Raw genomic sequence first — 19,489 nt, 5'->3', positions numbered from 1 at the left:
TAAAATAAATAGTCCGGTAAAATCGGATCTATTCTTTCGGAAATATTAATGGAGCTCAATAAGTTGCATTGTACAATGATAACAGGGCAAAACAAACGATCGCCAAACGTTCTGAAGACAACTTATAAGCACGGAAATGATCGGATATGTAAACTACAAACCTCTAACATCCAAGTTGCCACCATCCTCCGCATAAAAGGCTGAATGTCTTTCTGAACGCATTTAAAATATGAACACTGTGGAAGAAACCTTTCTTCGATGGTCAACAAGCTCTGTAGTACCCTGTCATCATACAGAAGATTCGGGTCGGGACGGGCTCTTACAATGGTGTCCATCTCGAGACAAAGCAGTTCCATGATTGTTGCACTCCGTTTCGGTCTCAAATATGTCTATAAACTTTGAAATACAATCGTTACGAAGTGACAAACGAGGAGAAAGGACTTCTCGGGCATGTAAAAACAGTCTACAGGGCTGTCCAGGTTAGTCCTGTTCCTTTTGCAAACTTTTCCCCACTAGTCTCTTTCTCTGCTCTGCTCCTCTCGCTGCAACATTTGAGGTCTGCAGATGTAAGGCTGTGACGCAAGCTTCACAAGCAGATCTTATTATTGGCCAGACGCAACATGCTCGGTCTTCCTCTTCTTTTTCCTCCCTTATTGCTTTGGTTATCAGAGAATCAATAGCCCCCACAATATGAACAGAAAGACAAAATGCTCCTATATGGAGCATGCAAAACGTCTTTCCTTTGTTAACGCATATTTACCCGTAGCTATTATACTGACGCTAGGTAAACACAAATATATAAACACACCTAGAAATAAACAAACCCACGCACACAACCTGTACACAGTGCAGTGTCTCGAAGTATTTAATTTTTTTTTTTTTTTAGAAAAGCCTAAGTGGTTTTGGTGTCATTGCATGCTTTCATATTCGTTTACATGAACTGTACAATAGGGATTCCTGGCAAATATTTGTGCAACTTAAACAACAAATAGTAAGAAACTTTTTTATTGCCTTTAAGAACACTAAAACATCACCTCGTCATCAGAAAGGCTAAATAGAGCTATCTTACATGTAGCAGCAACGCCTGTGGTCAATGAGATAGCTTTCTAGGAAATGCAGCGAAAGCGCAAAGCAACGCTCTCATGTCAGAGATAGCAGCTGAATGATGGTTATACTCTTGAGTTGCCCCCATTGAACGTATTATATAAAGCATAGACATTTCTATTTAGGATTCTCAAAAGTTGTGAGAATTGCGAAAAGTCACTAAAGATTCAAATGTTTTCAAACAAAACCTTCTTTACGGCAATAACCCATTTAGGTAACAAGTGAGACAACCCTACAACTATTAGTGAAATATGTATATTGAAACAATGTTAAACAGTGCTTTTAAAAGACTGATACAATTAAGTTATGCTTCTGATCAAGGTTCTCCAGTGTGTTACTCTGATTCTAAAGAACTCAAGATACCGCAGCTATGTGTTTTTGCATCAGTTGCATCGTTTTAACACTTTTAAAGTCATCGGAAATGTCTCTTTAAAACATTTTTCTTGCCGTGCATGTAGATTGTTTCCTCCCCTTTGACAATTTGCATAGCCAATAGTTCTTCTGCGCGCCTCTGAAGCTTGCGGATTGTTACTGGGCAGACTTTCTCTGTGGAAGTTCACCTTCTCAAATGCCAGGAAGAATTTGATCTAATTTACCCATCACCTGAATAACGCTATTAGTTCCCTGAGTCTGTCGCACGCAGCTGTCATCAGTACATCTATAACTTGCATATCTAACAACCTAAGGGATGCTTTGAAAAACCTGTTGATTATAAGGTCCATAACCTATAACAGATGCAAAATCGGAGATTTAAGTTATAAAAGGCAAAATAGAGCATAGACTGTAGTATTTGTTCTAACATCATTTAAAAATAACTTACAAAGTTTAATATACAAAGTAAAGTGTTTATTCCACGTAACCCTAGATGAAATGCAAAAAAATATGAATTTAATTCTATAAAGCACCCGAAAATGTGCTTATCACAACAAATATGAGTATAATTAGGCAATTTCAAGCAAGTAAGAGATTAAACATTTAGTCATTTCGACTGGCTTTTAAACTATGCGCGTTCTTTATCTCCAAAGAGGTGTTACAAAATGCCCCCGACACGTCAAATTTCGGTAATGCGGTGTATCATAAGGGGATTTCATAACTTAAAACGTTCATAACTGGCTTCACACTATCAGCTTTGGGTGTTTATAACGTTATAAGGATGCACCTATACCACTATAAGGACAATGATCTTCTTTTCGGGTCCATAAGACGCGTTTGAATAGTTTGGCTATCACTATATTGTATAATAAAATAACTCATTATTTATTTGGTACTTATTTTGCGCAGTAAAGGTTTCTGTAGTAAAAGTTGCATTTGTAAAGTTGTTTATTTAAATATTTGTTTTTATTTCCATAGACCAAGCAAAAATCGAACAACCTTCTGTCTGTATAAAACCCTTCTGTTTGACTTCCTATTTTAGTTATTTATGATTCAAACTTTACTATAAAGCATCATTTATATCTACCTTTGCAAGACGTTTTAACAGGCTGATTTTTTTTTATCGTTTTATGAAAAGGCGCATCTTTCAGCCTTTACAATGTCGGGAAATCTTTTATATTATACATTTTGTAAACAAATGTGTATATTATATTTCACAGAAAGACGCGTACATACTTAAAAAAGCAAACAAAAAAGACACCAATGCATTTTGATTCAAATGTTCATGTTGTTGCGCCTCCACAATTGACGTCTCTCTCTCCTCTAACCTGACCATGCTGTTTTTTTCGCGGAATAATGACGTCACACACACACACGCTGCTCTCACTGGGCTCAGCAGCTCATGCTATTTCCCGGATGCCTGCAATTAACGTGATATCCGTGAAGACACACCCAGACAAAGTTTTTAAGATCCTTCAAATTATTTTGTATTATTCATTACATTTATTCGTTTCCATAAATCATGGAATTCTGTCTCTAAAATAACACTTACAAGCTTTTACATTAAAGATTTCATCATAAGATTTAATAAGGTGTAGTGAGGACAGGTATGCACATTATATTATATTAATGGGATAACAGTCCTTACAGGATAAGAGAAACATTTGTTTAGAAACAAATATTTAATGCATAGTGGTCTCTTCATTTAAACTAAGACATTGCTCTTGTGCAAGCAACAGCTGCACACAAATACTTCTTTGATGTTAAACCACTGTAGCTAAAACAGTCATAGAAATTTTTATATATATTTCTTATAGAATATGTCTTCAATAAAGAGACAATTAAAAACACAGACTAAGTTAAACATACACATCCAAATTTCTAAAATATTCTAATAAATAATTCAAAAATGGCCCACAAACAAGCTTAAAATAATTATGTTATAATTATGTTATAAATTGTATTAAAAAAAGGTTGGTGCCTACTAATTTGAGATTTTAACATTTTGCTCCACTATATTTACACAATAAATGCACTTGTAACAATCAGCTGATTCTGTTCTATTATATTTTAGTTTAGTTTAATTTGTTTAGGGTATTGTCTATATTCTACTTATCTAAGTACACCAGAGGCAAATCAACATTCTTGTAAATGTTCAATAACTAATCAATGTTTTGTATTATATTATATCACTTCACAAATGAAAAAGAAACCTTTTTTGAGCAAAGTAAGTGTGTTAAATTATGCCTTTCAATTATAACAGTTTCTGTAACTCTTTTGAAGTCTTCACACAGCACTTATGCACAACAATAAGTAAATGTTGAATTCTTAATTTAAAGTTAAAGAAAGAGCAAAATAACAAATTTCTCGCAGTTATAATGTCGTGGTTGAGCAACTGCAGATGTCCTTACTGAATAATAACAAGAGCGCTTAGCCATCCATCACAAAAATATCTGATATGCTTCATTAAATGACTTAGTTTATTATGTCTTCTGTTCTTGTAAACAGCTACTGTAACAGTCCTGCATTACACTCAAAACAACACACAAAATCAAACAAACACAAAACAGTGAAACTCTGCACATGTTTGAAAAGGACAGAATAAAATGAAATATTCTGTAAATAATTATTATGTAATTAATTATATGGCTAAATCATTTTTATCAACATCTGTCATTCATTTATTTAAATTTTTGTTGTGTACCAGCTTATTAAAAGTATAATTAATAGAATTAACATCTAATATAATGCAATAGAAAAATACAGTGAAATAAAAACCTATTTTAATTTGATCCATTTAAAGGTTTTGAGCCTGAGAAAAGATTCAGAATGATCATACTTGATTAAATCCCTCTATAATCTTTTAATTTATTTTGATAACAATTTTTACTTTTTGACCTATTTTGTTAAAGTTTAAGTAAACTGATACTTGATTCTTTAAAACTCAGTTTTATCTCAATAAATTGCAAACAAAGTCTGACTGTTGTCTGGAAATGTCATCATTTAGCCCTAAGATGTGTGTCCAAAGGTTAAAAACTATTAAGAGAGCAAAGTGATGCATTGTTAACATGCTAGTGAGTTTGTTATAACATTGTTTCTTAATTATATCTCATTTACTTTTAACAAACCCACAACAGGTGCACAAAACCTTAAAGCAATAGCTATATAGAGCATGCGGAAGCAGCAGCGGTCACAAAATGGGTTGAAATTGCTTTATTTTTAAAATATCACTTTCATTAAAAAAATTAGTCCAGGAATGTATGTTATTTTTCAGCCCATCATCATTATAGACATCAAAAGGCAACCTGGACAATGTGTTGAGAGACATTTTTTTCAGACATAGTCTGTCTAGCCTGAAATGACAATGTAGATCACTGTCAAACTTTTGACATGAAAAGCCCTTTTGCAGCACATACCCAACATTATACAGCATTCACACACCCAGACTCCTCCAAAATCCTTATATAAACATGATAGACATTTGTCAAAACGATTGCTTAGACCCTTTTGCCCCCGACTTTAACCCTCGAGTGAGCGCAAATATTTTTGTGTCCAGAGTACCTCATACAGGTCTTTTCTTAGAACACACTTAAAGCACTGCAGCAGATTTTTGTCTCAAGTAGTTCAGCTACTGCAGTGTCTTCCTCAGTGCCTCTCATATCACAAGCCCTTGAGTTTGTCACTCACGCAACAGCTGCTGGCTGATACTTTACCAGTCCAGTGCCTATTTTCCCTCAGAGCGAAAGAACCCACACAGAGAAACAAAAGCATTGTTGGAGAAGGACATTTCGGGGGCAGGTTGTGTCCCTCAAGAATTCGTCGGCACAAGAAATGCCAGTCCGACTTTGCATAGCTTACTTGTCCATTACTTAGAAAACATCCTAAGAAGTTCCACCTGGGAGCTTTATCAACAATGTAGCAGACGAGATCAAACGCCTTTTGAGCAGAAACACAACTCTTCCCTACCCTAGCTTGAAACTAAATTAACTTTTTTGAAATTCTTCTTTTTGTATCAGCCAAGAACCACCTGCAGGAAATAGTTCAAGAATGTACACTGAGTATACACCAGACCTCCCAACAGTTCACTGATCCAAATGCAAGCTCTCATGCTCACACCTGCCATTCTGAGGTGCGTTTGCAGCATGGTTGCTCTAGTCTATTGGATTGGGACCTGCAAATGGGGTTTAAGCATAGATGTGAATAAGCTCATCTGCAGATTCTCACGTTCGGCATGCTTCAGGTGTCACCTCATTTTGGGTTTTCAGTAGCAGTGTGAACCACATATAACCTAAAAAACCCATAGTAATTATTCTTAAAGAATGAATAAAGTCTATTGAGAGTTAAAAATAAATAGTAATTTTGCATTACAAAGTTACATCCAGATGTACTCTGTTTTGTTTTAGCTTAGACTTCAAGAATCCAAGGGTTCAATGATGGACCCCTTATCGAGGCCTCCTACGCTACAAGGGGCATCGCAAATCAAATAACCCAACGATTACCCACCATACATGATTTTATAGCATATCCCTATGCTCGGATCAGGCTGCACTAATCTGATCCTTAGCGTTGGGTGTAATTTACGACGCTATCTTTTAAGATCCTCCTGCTTTTCTGCTGCCGTCAAACCTGAAGGGCAATCGCTTGTGCGTTTGCTACATGTGTCGCTTGCTATCTCGCTTGCCGAGGTGCACAAAGGTAATGGGAAGCTTAACATCCTGGGAAAATCTCAAACAGAGTGAAATTACCTTGATCCAAAGATTCCTGCTGCATACCAGCTCGACAAACCCATAACACAATAGAACAGCTGACACAGATAAAGGGGAGCACATACCAAGACCGAGTAAAATAAAATAAAAACGGTGCTAAAATAAATGCAAAATCTGTATAAAGTTTTAAGCATTGTGAAACCATGTGCTTGTTATAAAATAGGACAGGTCCCCTAATAAAGTGAATTGATCAAGGTGTGATGACAGCTGTGGTCAAGCAACATCTTCCCACAGGACAGGCTCGTTGCTCTGTTTGGGTTTATTTAAGAAGGGTGGATGTTGTTTTGGCTGTAACGCTTAATACTGGGGGGAAAATGTCAGGGATTTTTGAAATTACAGCTTTTAATGTCAGACACAACAGTTTGAAGGGAATAACAGCACTGCTGAATGTTGCATTAATACTTGGGTGAGTTGCACAAACTTTAGGTTTATGATGCCGCTTGTTTACACCTTACAGAAACTTTACAACAGGTCCTTTGGCTGCCCTCTCTAAAACTAAAAGATAAACCTGGACTGTTAAATAGCAAAAGTAAAATCAGTTCGACAAATCTATCTGTATTTATTACACAACGCTCTAAAATGCTGGATTTTGATTGGCCAGTCACGACATTCTGAGGTTTAATCTTTTCAGATAACTAATAACACACGGTAAGCCGGATGCTGCAAATCATTTTGACAGATGAAGTTTAATATTACACAAAATTAAATATAAATACGTCTATTTATAACATATCCGGCATTATATTTACAAATGATTAAACCAAATAGTGTGTTCGTGACATTTGAACGTCTTGCCTTATCCTAAAACCGGAAGTTTACGTGTTCTCCTCCCGAAAGGTGTGTATTTGTAAAAAATTGATTTCAAATCAATATTTAATGCTCCTTACCCTACTTATGAGTTAAATAGCTGTGTAAGAAGTGAGTTAATGTACAGTCAGCATGTTGTTATCACGAAATAAGCCCCTTCAGTGTGATACAAGACCCTCCACCTGCTGCCTATACATTATCCCTTATGTAAAAAAACAATTAAAGAACAACATGTTTGAAATAACTTCAATTTTAGTCTGAATCAAGTCATTGTTTCAATATCAGAGTTTACATCAATACTATCAGTGTTGGACATTTCATTTGCTTATTTTGAATCTTATAATCTTGGCACAAGATGTGCATGCCAATAACAGACAAGTATGTGTTGGCTATTAAGTGTTAAAGGAAAGAAATAACTTTATGAAAAATGCTCATACTATTCAGCGCTAACAAGGAAAGTACTTCAAAGGAAAGATATTAAGAGAAGAAACAAATATTAAATTGATTACGGGTCAAATAAAGACAAAGTATGTTTCCTTAAGTTGCCATGCAACATGACAAAACATTTCACAGTTCTGAGTCACTACATTTGCAAAAGTCTATTCACTTATCTGAATAATGCATTGATACAGCCATTGATTAAATCTGTTCAGTCAGGCAGTCAAACATTAACAAGCCAGAAAAGACAAGAGAAATATTTTGTGTTATAGTCATCAGTTATATGTCAATAAAATATGATACAGTATGATAAATTCATTTGGTCAAAGAACGGAAATAATAAATTAAATTGTAACTAGATCATGAGTCATTTAAGGCTTGTATAGCTGATGCACCTGCAAAAGGTGGTACTTTTGTGAAACATAATCTGCTGTATCATAAACACAACATCATACGTTGTTCATGTAGTTACATTGTGATGTTATTCTTCCATGATAGTAATCAATGATTATTTTTGCTCTTACTTAAAAAAACTTCTCAACACAGGTATAAACGCACAACTGCCTGAAAGCCATTTGATCAAATCTGAGTGAGTCCATTGTGGCTTTAAAATGTTTGTTGTGTTTGGAACGATTCCAAGCCAGTTCAGAGAGATATCAAACGATGCCTCTATTCAAAGGGATTCGGTTCTGAATTTCTCTTTTCCGTTTCCTAAAATCATTCTCTATGTCTTGCCTGAAGCGGACACAGCTAGTGTGACCAAAATGAGATCCTCACACCTGCATGAACTTTATCAAACAAACAACACTTCATAAATGAACAATTGAACAAATAAAACATTCACCTCAAACACCAGGCTGTGCCCTATAAAAACACCCCCTTTCCCAAAAAAAGACTTTTATGCTTTGAATCTTTAATTTCAATGAAAAGGAATATTGAAGGTTTCAAAGTTTATTTTAGGAAATCCTAAAGGTTTCTCTGAAGGGAAATTCTAGAACACCTTGATCTGCTACAAAAACATATATGTATGCTTCCATTCACTGCTGCCTGCAATGATATAGTGTTAAATTATACACATAATAGCCTTTTCATTTCATTGACTTCTGGGGAGTACTAAAGATAGGCTATGCAATACACATCCTAACAAATACAACAATAACATGTCAATGAATAATCACACAACAAAAGAACACCATTATACTTTATTACTACAAAACCCTGACCTACAAAGATTGTTTACACTAATAAACTAACTGGAAAAGTTGGCAATTCAAAGTGGTCTGTGTTAATATTGAGCTCTACTAATTTAATCACTCAGTAAATGCAACACAATCATATATAATTTCATCTATTGCTACCTGCTGCAATGCAATGATGCCTATATTATACAGTACATTAACAATATTTTAATTTCACATACATGGGACGTTTTGCAGAATATTTACAATATTTCTTGTGGCTTAATTGGTAGAGCATTGCATTAACAGTGCAAAGGGTTTTGGGTCGTCCCCAGGAAACACTCATATGGATAAATAAAATCTATAGATTGCACTGTAGGATGCTTTGGATATAACCATCTGGCTATAAATGTTCGACCGAAAGTGACAAAAAGTCGCTTTCCATTTATATTGTTAACTTTCCCTTTATCGTGATGTGCTTTGAAAAAAATAATACGAAGAGTTCAGATGAAGAAAATCTTGTTTTTATGATTCCGCATTCCAATTAATATCAAACTGCAGTTGGACTGTTTTAATGTAATTTTATAACTAAAAATACAGCTAAGTAGCAAAATAAAAACATGATAACATAACAATAAACATGTTTTGACAAAAATGTTAAAAACGGAGTTATCTCGTTTTGAAACCAAACTCTTCAAATGCTCCAAACTCTTGCTAAGTGCTTGCTAAACTTGCTAAGTGCGTCTGGACATGATGTTTTGTTAATTAGCATCTTTTATTAGACTCTTAATGGATTCTGCCTTTTTTTATTTCTCAATGGCCACAGGATGAACGTCAATGGATGAACATATATAGTTTGGTTCCAAAACCAGATAACTTGTTTTTTGATTCTGCATTCCAATTAATATCAATCAAACTGCAGTTGGTCTGTTTTGATTTAAGCCTTCATAACTTAAATAAATACAGCTAAGTAGCACAATAAAACACAATAAAAACATAATAACTTAATAATAAACATGTTCTGACAAAACTTTTAAAAACGGAGTTATCTCATTTTGGAACCCAACTCTTCAGATGCAAAACCTGCTAAGTGCGTCTGGGCATGATTTCTTGTTAATTAATTAGCATCTTTTATTAGACTTTTAATGGATTCTGCATAAAAAACTGTATTTTTCAATGGCCATAGGAAGAACGTCAATGGATGAACGTACATAGTTTGGTTCCAAAACGAGATACCTCAGTTTCTTTTTACATTTTTCAAAAATCTCTTTTTTATTCTAAATTCTAATTAATATCAATCAAACTGCAGTTGGTCTGTTTTGATTTAAGCTTTCATAACTACAAAAATACAGCTAGGTAGCACAATAAAAAACAAAATAAAAACATAATAACATAATAATTAACATGTTCTGACAAAACTTTTAAAAACGGAGTTATCTCATTTTGGAACCCAAGTCTTCAGATGCAAAACCTGCTAAGTGCGTCTGGGCATGACTTCTTGTTAATTAATTAGCATCTTTTATTAGACTTTTAATGAATTCTGCATCAAAAAACTGTATTTCTCAATGGCCATAGGATGAACGTCAATGGATGAACGTACATAGTTTGGTTCTAAAATGAGATACCTCAGTTTCTTTTGGAATTTTTCAAAAATCTCTTTTTTATTCTAAATTCTAATTAATATCAATCAAACTGTAGTTGGTCTGTTTTGATTTAAGCTTTCATAACTACAAAAATATACCACTAGGTAGCACAATAAAACACAATAAAAACATGATAATATAATAATTAACATGTTTTGATCAAAATTTTAAAAACAGAGTTTTCCCGTTTTGGATGCATCTGGGCATGATTTCTTGTTAATTAATTAGCATTTTTTTATTAGACTCTTAATGGTTTCTGCCTAAAAAACGCCATTTCTTAATGGCCATAGGATGAACGTCTAATTTTTGACAGAGGTGACATTAACCGGCTTTTGCATCTAAACCCTTCATATTCATAAGATTCATAAGAGAAACAGAAAAAAAAAATCTTAATTCAATTTCTATTTCTCTTCTATTTAAGATCAACTGCCTGCTGTGTAATGAGGACATTGTGGTTGCAGAAAGCGGCAGAGGCATGCTCATTCTTAACTTTTTGTCTGCTCCAGTCTGCGCTTATAGGAAAAAAAGCCATTTTTCATCCATTACCTCTGGAATTTTTTCACATAGTTGAGAAGCCAGTCCACATCACAGGCTGGGCTCACCTTTCAATTACATCTCTGCCCTAATCAGGTTAGCTCATTTATAATAGCATTGCAATTACTGACAGGAGTGTGACCCTTGCTTTCTGCACTCAATCTAATACATGTGTTCCATTGAAGACAGAGAGATGCTTTGTGTCAGAGAAATGGGTGGGGGGTGTAGGGGAAACAACACTGACATGCTGTGTCATGCAAAGGCTATAAAAAGGGATGCAGGCTTTTTCCTGGATCAGTCAGGAGAGGACAGCACTATTTTTAGCGGCTATTTGAGGCAGGGGGGGTGTAAACAGTGACTGGTACCAGACCGACGGGTCTGCTTGAATCCTCTCCCCAACGAGGGCTCGTGGGCCAACTGAAGAAAATCTGACCAGAGCCTACTGGGATAAACCAGAGTTCTAAAGCCCTCCAATTCTCACATTTCCCCCTTTCTCCTTCTTCCCATTTTCTCTTTCTTCGTTTCCCCCACCCCCTTTATCTCCTGGAAGGTAATCTCCATTACCCTCCCTCCACGGCGATTCAGAACTTTCTGCTTCATTCTTAGGGTGTGAATGCTAAGAAGCCATTGATGAGGAAAGAGAAACTCTGCTGGGGATGTGGGTTGGAAATGCCTCTCTCCCCCCGCTAATTTCTCTAGGGCTCGACTTCCACACTCTGGAGCTTCCCAGCATGTCAAGGGTCAGCCCCCCCAGACTGATGGGTCAACCCCCCTGACTTTCCCCACCTACCTCGGGTCCCTTTCTAGAGCTCTCCATGAGAAGGACAGAAAAGGAGAATGGACAACAAGCTTCTAATGAACTGGGGAGGGACCAATTTGGACCCCAGCGCTCGGTCATAAAAGATGCTCAGAGAGACCAAAAGACCATTAAGCGACGGCTCCTTCCACGCTGCTTAGCTTGAGTGGTTTAGGAAGTATGCAGACAGTGAAAAGAAGCAGTTATGAACGAACAGGCTATGGAGAAAAGCATTCCTGTTGCAATGCGGTGACAGCAGTAAAGCTACATCTGAATTCCTCCGCAGGGGAAAGGAATAAGCTGGGAGTAGAGAGCAAGGCAATGCATTATGATCTACAGCAGTCACGCCATTAGAGCCTGAATCAGTTGCCCTTAGTCAAGGTTTCAACTGCACAATAGTAGGATTGAGACTGGGGTCATTAAACGAGGTCAGGAGGAGGAAAATAGTTAGTTCTAGAAAATAGCACATCTTTTTAACATCCTGTCACATGCACCATCAAAAGCATCATCCAGGTAATTTTGTTACATGTATCGAATTGGAGAAATTGAGACGAGGGTGGTTAAACAGAGATAAATAAGCAGAAAGAGAATGTAATTGTTTGTACCAAACCTCAAAGGAAATCAGAACGCTTACTTCCACAAACAGTTGGCTTAATTTAAGAAAATAGAGATAAGAATATAAACTGTATCACATGGTATATGATACCAGAAGGCCAAGGTTGCCGTTAGCTTTAGGCATGTAGACCACCGTCACTGCCAACCACTAATTTATACCCGATAACACCTTTAACACAGCCATGCTGTTGTTGTCGTCGCTCAGGGTGTGAGGTCAAGCATTTCCTGTGTCTGTGAATGGCCGCCATCATTAGAATTGCATGCTGACGCTCCTGCCCTCCCCTCCACCATTCAAGAGTCATATAAAGTCAGACATCTCTCTCCCCCTTCTCACTTTAATAGACCTGCGCTTACGTATACCCGGCATTCACTGAGCACGAAGAACTACATAACAGAAATAAAAGTGCAGGCATCCGTGGCTCTCGGCTTGACCACAAAGCACAAAAACTCACAGCATCCATAGATGTGTATTTTGCTGACGAAAAGTTGCTTATTTGCCCCACAAAGTGTCTAGTCAAGTTTTCTCCCATTTTCACTCCCTGGCCAAAAACCGTTGATCTGCTTGATATTTAATGTCAAGTAACAGCGCACTATCCTACCCAAACCTCCTATTCCTGCTTGGAGAACACGAGAGACTAGTGGGGCCAGGCATGGTGGGCCTGGGGAGCGTGAATCGGTAGTGTACTAACAGGTTTGGCTTCCACACCCTGTTGGAAAATAAATACTTCATAATGACTGCTTATTAAAACATGAAACGTGGGTATGACCGAAAGTGTGCATTCCATAGGAAATCCATAACAAGCAAATACATGTTCTCTCATCAGCCGTGACATTTCAAATACACAGGGGAGAGATTAACTACATATTTACAGTAGGTCAGTGACCGCAATGAAAGATGGCAAAGTAAAATGTCGCTCAGAGCAAATTAACAGATTGCCAACTTCAACGAGAAACATGAGCAGACGCTGATGATTTCAAAGACGTGACATTAATAACGAAGATGATCCGCAATGCCTGTAATCTTTGGGATTTGATAATAATGAAAATATTTTGTGCCAAGATGCCTTTTTGAAACATGTTTGATACATAGATTTCACCTATCGGAAATGCTTATACAACAGCGTTCATCTTTCTTTCCAAGAAGAAGAAAAGGCTTGTAAGCCCCCCTCAATAGCCCCCATACACGCCCACCCACCCACTGCTCAGACTCTGTCCTGGGTTCTGCAGTCTGCTGCGATATAGATTAGGTTTCAGCTCTGAACTTGCACAAGCTTTGCCAGAATGTGACAGGGTTGGAAATTTCGAAGAAAAGAAAGAACAAGAACTAAAATAAAAATAACAGGAAGAAAAAGGGTGTTTTAAATGCTGAGTAGAGAAGTTTGGTTATTATTGGAAAAAATCTAAGAGGTCATTCATGAGCCTGAGCCAAGCTATGAGGAAACTGCTCTCGTGTCTCAAACAGTTGAGGGATCTGGCCAAGTCCTACTTCAGCTGTTGTTCCAGGCCTTGCATTTATCACAGAGGCATTTCCCGCAGAAATCGAAAGACTTGGAGGCCAGGCGATGTGTCCCATGTCCTCTAAACCTTCAAATGGCAGTTCCATGAAAGCGGACCTTGTGCAGGGAACTCCTCCACTTGAAAGAGTCTAACAGCTCAGGTAGAACGACCATAAAGCAAGACAAACTATCTTACAACACCTCTGCACCATATCTACATCCTGTACAAGATCATGTGAGCCTTTTGACTTTGGTAGAGTGCACCCTCAAGCCATTCCACATACTTTCCCGTCCCTCCCCCTTGAAAAATTCCTCACCTTTAAAAAAAACTTGAAATCCAGAGCGGGGGAGTTTTCTATTTGACATTTGAGGGGTTAATGATTATCAGAACAGAAAAAAATGTCTTTCCAGGTTTCTGCCATCTGTCAGTTTTATGGACAGCCAAGAAGGAAATTGGGTCCTTGGATTGTTTGGCCCGAGAATAATGAGCTACTGAAAGTGATTGTTATAGATGACCCCTCCGCTCCGTCCTCATATGGACCAAATTCAGCAGCACTAGCTTCAAACAAGCTTTAAGCAATCAGGAATAAATCAATTGGATGTTATGAGGAGAGGGAGGGAGGGAGCCAGGTAAGGAACAAGGTAATGACATCCGCCATGCCATGGATCGGGAGTGCTGGGAATGTTTCAGAACCTTGTGCTGACTATGAGAGTAAGCTACCTTGATTATCAGGGGTGGTTCTAGGCTCCCTCTAAGCACATAAGACTCGAAGAGTATGTATGTTTTGTATTGCATGAGGGGCGCTGGATGTTCCTCAGACAAAACAGCAGATAATATGGTGGGAAGGAAACAGGTCTCGTGAGACGCATTCCACGATGAGTTATGCGAGCATAGAATGTGCAATGAATTCACATGCTGTGGCCCGTAATGTGCCAGAGGTGCATATTACTACTTCTTAAACATTTTCATTTAATGAAAAGCGCAAAAGCAGCTGGATTCTATGTTCTCGCTTTACACAGTGTCCAGCATACACTACGGGTCAAAAGTTCATGTTTTTCATGATCCTATAAAGCATCTGATCTGAGGACATATGATCAAATGTTTGAAATGTGTTTTTTTTAGCCAACAAAACAATTGCGGCAACATATTCAGTTCCTTTATTACAAACAACCATGATTTACATCAAGATGGTTTTTTTTAAGTATGGCGGCTTAACGGTATAGGACGGTATTTGTTTTTTCATGCATGACTGAGTGTTTACCACATTTTGTATTGTCATAATAAGTGAATATTGTAGAAAAGCACACATAGGCAACTTGCATACACAGCATTTAAACAAATAAATAGAAAAGGTGTAGCCTGGGTGCTAGCCAAACTTAGCTCCGCCCACAACATTTGAGGATGGAAAGTTCGGTCTGGAGTTGCACGGTGGAGGCGCTACTATGCTCAGACAAAAACAGTTCGGACCAATCAAATTGTCAGTGCGGGCTTTATACGATGATGGACCAATGATAGTAACGTAATCAACCAAGTCAACAAAGAGCGCGTGTGTTGAATCTGTTTTTACATACACTGTAAAAAAATTCCGTAGAAATTGCAGCTGGGTTGCCGGTAATTTACCGTAGATTTACATTTATGTTACTTACTGGCAAGAGTTTGTTCAAAGTTAAATGAACATTAAACATTTACAAGTCTTTGTCTTTACAGAGTAAAACTAAAAAAACAGTATCAAGCAAAACATTCTGGGAAACAAAATCTGAAGCAAAAAACAGAAAAAGCTTGATGATGATTTCTGGTTCCCAGAATGCTTTGCATGAGGCTGTAATTGTATAGTTTTATTCTGTGAAGATAAAGACTTGTTAATATTAAAAATGTATTTAACTTTGAACAAATTCTTGCCAGTAAATAACATAAATGTAAATCTACGGTAAATTACCGGCAACCCAGCTGCAATAACATTGTACTTTCTACTGAATTTTTTTACAGTGTAGAGGACCAGAACTTACAAATGTTAAGAGATAGTCTGACTCTATGACTTATTAAATAACTCACAATGTCGTGATATGAATCCAATGTTGTATACATAGTAAGTGTCGATATACTGTACGTTTGCTAACTCAGACTTATGCTGCATTCACATGCTATGGAAAGATGATCATTTCCGTTTAAGAACTGGTATTTACCAGTGTGTTGTGTTCAAGTGCTTTTGTTATTGTACTTTAGGGAAAATACATTCACGTGAGTAAATTGCTTGACCGCTTATTACTTGGAGGCTCCTATTGACTGTTAGCTAGCATCTGCTAAACCAAAACGGTATTTTTAAAACAATTTCTTCCAGCGTTCTGTTGACATCAAGTAAGTGTCGCTTAACATACACCACACACTTCGTTGCTCTGATTGGTTGTAGGTCTATCCAATTGAGTGCAGAGGACTGTTTCTTTTGAAAAACGCCCCATAATCACAGCCAAATGGAGTGGTATCAGACTTAAATTCTGACTAGAATTTTGAGTATGACAACGTCAGGCTAGAAAAGGTGTATACTAATCCTTCAAGTCCATGCTCTACACAGTAGAGCTACACAGTAAAACTACACAGTACTACATATTAGCAAAATATAGATGTCTTTAAAATCAGCCATAGAGATTCCCTAAGCTGATCTTAGGTCAGCAGCTAGCAAATACAATTACTAGTTAGGATGTAATTGATGTGTTGCAGGTAATCAAAACTATTTAATATGATATTTTTATAACTACATAATATACAGTAAGTTATATGTAGTGATATCCAGTTAACATACATGTATTGTAATGAGTGTTATGGCTATATCCATATTTTTTCATTTACACGTTACTGTGTTCGGTCAGTAGATTAAAGCAACACTATGTAGTTTTTTACCTTTAAATAATGTCTCTAAAATTATTTCAGTGATAGAACAACTTTTAACTGGACAAAATGAACTGTTGCAGCCTCCTAGCTGCTACAAGCACACTCTGAAAGTGGCGGTGGAGGGTAGGAAACACAGCCCGCCCCTCCCCCTGCCTGCAGAAGAGTGTCTGATACCAGGCACTGTTGAACTTTTCAACCACATGGGGGAGCTGTAAGTCATTTTTACATGGAAACTACATAGTGTTGCTTTAATTAAATGCATGGTGACATAAAATGATTGTGCAAATAAGCGTTATAAATCCGGTGGCGCATTCTGTTTTTTGTCCCGTCTTTAAAAATCTGGCAGTGCGTGTAAAGTGCGCACAGAATCTTCTAATGACGAAAATTCCATTGTGCGCAATGTATGTGGAACCTAGCGTACACGTCAAAAATGGCCTATAGTCTAGTGTAAGAGCAAACCTAAATTTAAGTCATTGTTATGTTGTGTGGTTAATCTACGATTATGCTATAAAATAATTTGAGATATGATATCTAACAGTAGGGTGACCATACATCCTCTTTTTCCCAGTCATGTCCTCTTTTTAGATCTAAAAAAATATCCGGGATTTGGCTTCTGCTTTCTATAGTCGCCATTCAATGTGTGCGTTTTGCATTATGTTGACCTTTCTCTTTAGGCCTTACCTTCTTACACGCCATGCTCGGTCATGTACTCAAACATTGTTCAAACTGCATCATAACTCAATCATTACCCTCAGCACCACAACATATGAAAATGGCGACGGGGTTCATCTTTTAGTCTGCATTATTTAAGCGTCATTTTCAAGTTCATTCAGATTGCACAGCACAGAGCAGAGTGAACGATATAGTTTAAGGTGTAGTGAATTAACTGATAAATGACATCTGTACTTTAATATGAAAACGGTTTACATAATGTGATGCAATACAGATGCTTTCCCATACACTTATTTTCTTTCCCATCCACTTATTTTTAAAGCTCTTTGACACCCATGAAAGCATTCTTTAAAAGCCATAATCATGTTTGGTCATATTATGTTTATTTGAAAAATGTATTTTTAATTGAAAACATATTGTGGATGTGGCATGAATGATAGATGAAAATGCAGTCATGCACATAATATATTTTCTTTTGTTTTTGTTTTATAATAGTGAATAACAGCGCACACATTGTTAGTGTATGTTCAATATGTCCAGAAGTATGATTATATTCAGGTTTGTACCTGAACACAGAAATGTGTGTGTGTGTGTGTGTAGTGTTGTATTTGGCTCATTCAGTACACAAAAGTAAATGTACACAATCTAACAGAACAAGAAATTAAACTGGGTTGCATGTTCTTAGAATAGATAAGGAACATTGGAATGTGTGTGAGGTGGCAGTTTGGCCTGAAGCATTGATGCAAATCAATGCCCTGAGATGTTCAGAAACCGATCAATCCATCCGCTATGAATGAGTTGCAATAACTTTGGTATGTGCATTAATTCCAAAGCAATATGACACATCTCCCACGAATCCTTTTACTTAAGAATGTCAACTCCCTCATTGGAAATCTGTCTTACTGTATGTGGTTGTTTTTTTCCACTTCTTTTTCCACAGTTTTAGGTGATAGTTCACCCAAAAATGAAAGTTCTGTCATCATTTACTCACCCTTATGTTGCCCTAAACCTGTATAAGTTTCTTATTTCTGTTGAACACAAAAGGAAAATATGATAATGAGGGAAAGCATACAGATAATTGTACCCATTGACTTCCATAGTATTTGTTTTTTCTACTATGGAAGGCAAAGGGTACTGTAAAGTGTGTGGTTACAAAAATGTATAAAAATATCTTCTTATGTGTTCAAGTAACTCATACAGGTTTACAACAAAATCAGATGATGACAGAATGACATTTTTGGGTGAATTATCCCTTTAACGTTGGCTGTACATGCATGATTTGCACCTGCTTTATGAAGACAAGTACTGTCCATACACTATTTATAGCTATATACTGTATCATAACACATGTGACAACAGATGTTGCAGAATAAAAGTTATAACAGAGTTTTTAAGTGGCATCTGTGACCCTCCAAGTAGCTTAAGACAGAGGCTCTTTGCACCTCTGACAGGAAGCGCAGGCTGCAGCCGCTGCATTGCCAGTGCTCCTCACATCAGTGAGTTATGATGTGCCATCGTCATCTGCTGGGTCCCAACAGCTGCCGGGACAGTTGTTGAGCACTGGGGCAGTGGTAAGGTTACTATAGATTGCCATAAAATGCTTGCTCAGTATCACAATTAGCATTGCTGGTACTTCATAGAAAAATCTAAAGTATGAGCATATATGAATAAATATATGAGGGTCGTTCAAGTTAAACCGGGTTGTTTTATCTCATGCCATAAAAATGCTTGCTCAGTATCACAATTAGCATTGCTGGTACTTCATAGAAAAATCTAAAGTATGAGCATATATGAATAAATATATGAGGGTCGTTCAAGTTAAACCGGGTTGTTTTATCTCATGCATATAATAAACAAGGCCCGATTTTACTTGAATGACCCTGGTTTGTACAAAAGGCTCTGATCTGAAGGCATATGTCTGAAAGTTTTGATTTATTTGGGATTTTTAAGTCACAACATAATGTCCATATAAGGGCTGTCAAAAAGTTAATTGTGATTAATCACATACAAATTAAAAGTTTGTGTTTGCAAAATATATGTGTGTGTACTGTGTGTGTGTGTGTGTGTGTGTGTGTGTGTGTGTGTGTGTGTGTGTGTGTGTGTATATATATATATATATATATATATATATATATATATATATATATATATATATATATATATATATATATATATATGTAT

General features: G+C 36.8%; 1 protein-coding gene across 2 annotated transcripts in view; it reads right to left on the bottom strand.

Annotated features, from left to right (window-relative positions):
• ccnd2a (cyclin D2, a) overlaps nt 1–19,489 on the bottom strand; it is a 169,339-nt gene that overhangs the window by 17,261 nt on the left and 132,589 nt on the right. Inside the window, exon 1 of one of the 2 annotated variants that reach the window (XM_065275613.2) lies at nt 162–700. The exons of the other annotated variant lie outside the window; for it this stretch is intronic. Within the exon in view, the coding sequence (XP_065131685.1) occupies nt 162–356 (195 nt within the window). The 5' untranslated portion in view covers nt 357–700. Of the gene's footprint in view, nt 1–161; nt 701–19,489 lie in introns of those variants that run through there. 2 annotated transcript variants of the gene reach the window in all.

Source organism: Paramisgurnus dabryanus, chromosome 23, assembly GCF_030506205.2.
Source record: "Paramisgurnus dabryanus chromosome 23, PD_genome_1.1, whole genome shotgun sequence".
Taxonomy (NCBI): domain Eukaryota; kingdom Metazoa; phylum Chordata; class Actinopteri; order Cypriniformes; family Cobitidae; genus Paramisgurnus; species Paramisgurnus dabryanus.
This window is presented reverse-complemented; position numbering and strand designations above follow the sequence as displayed.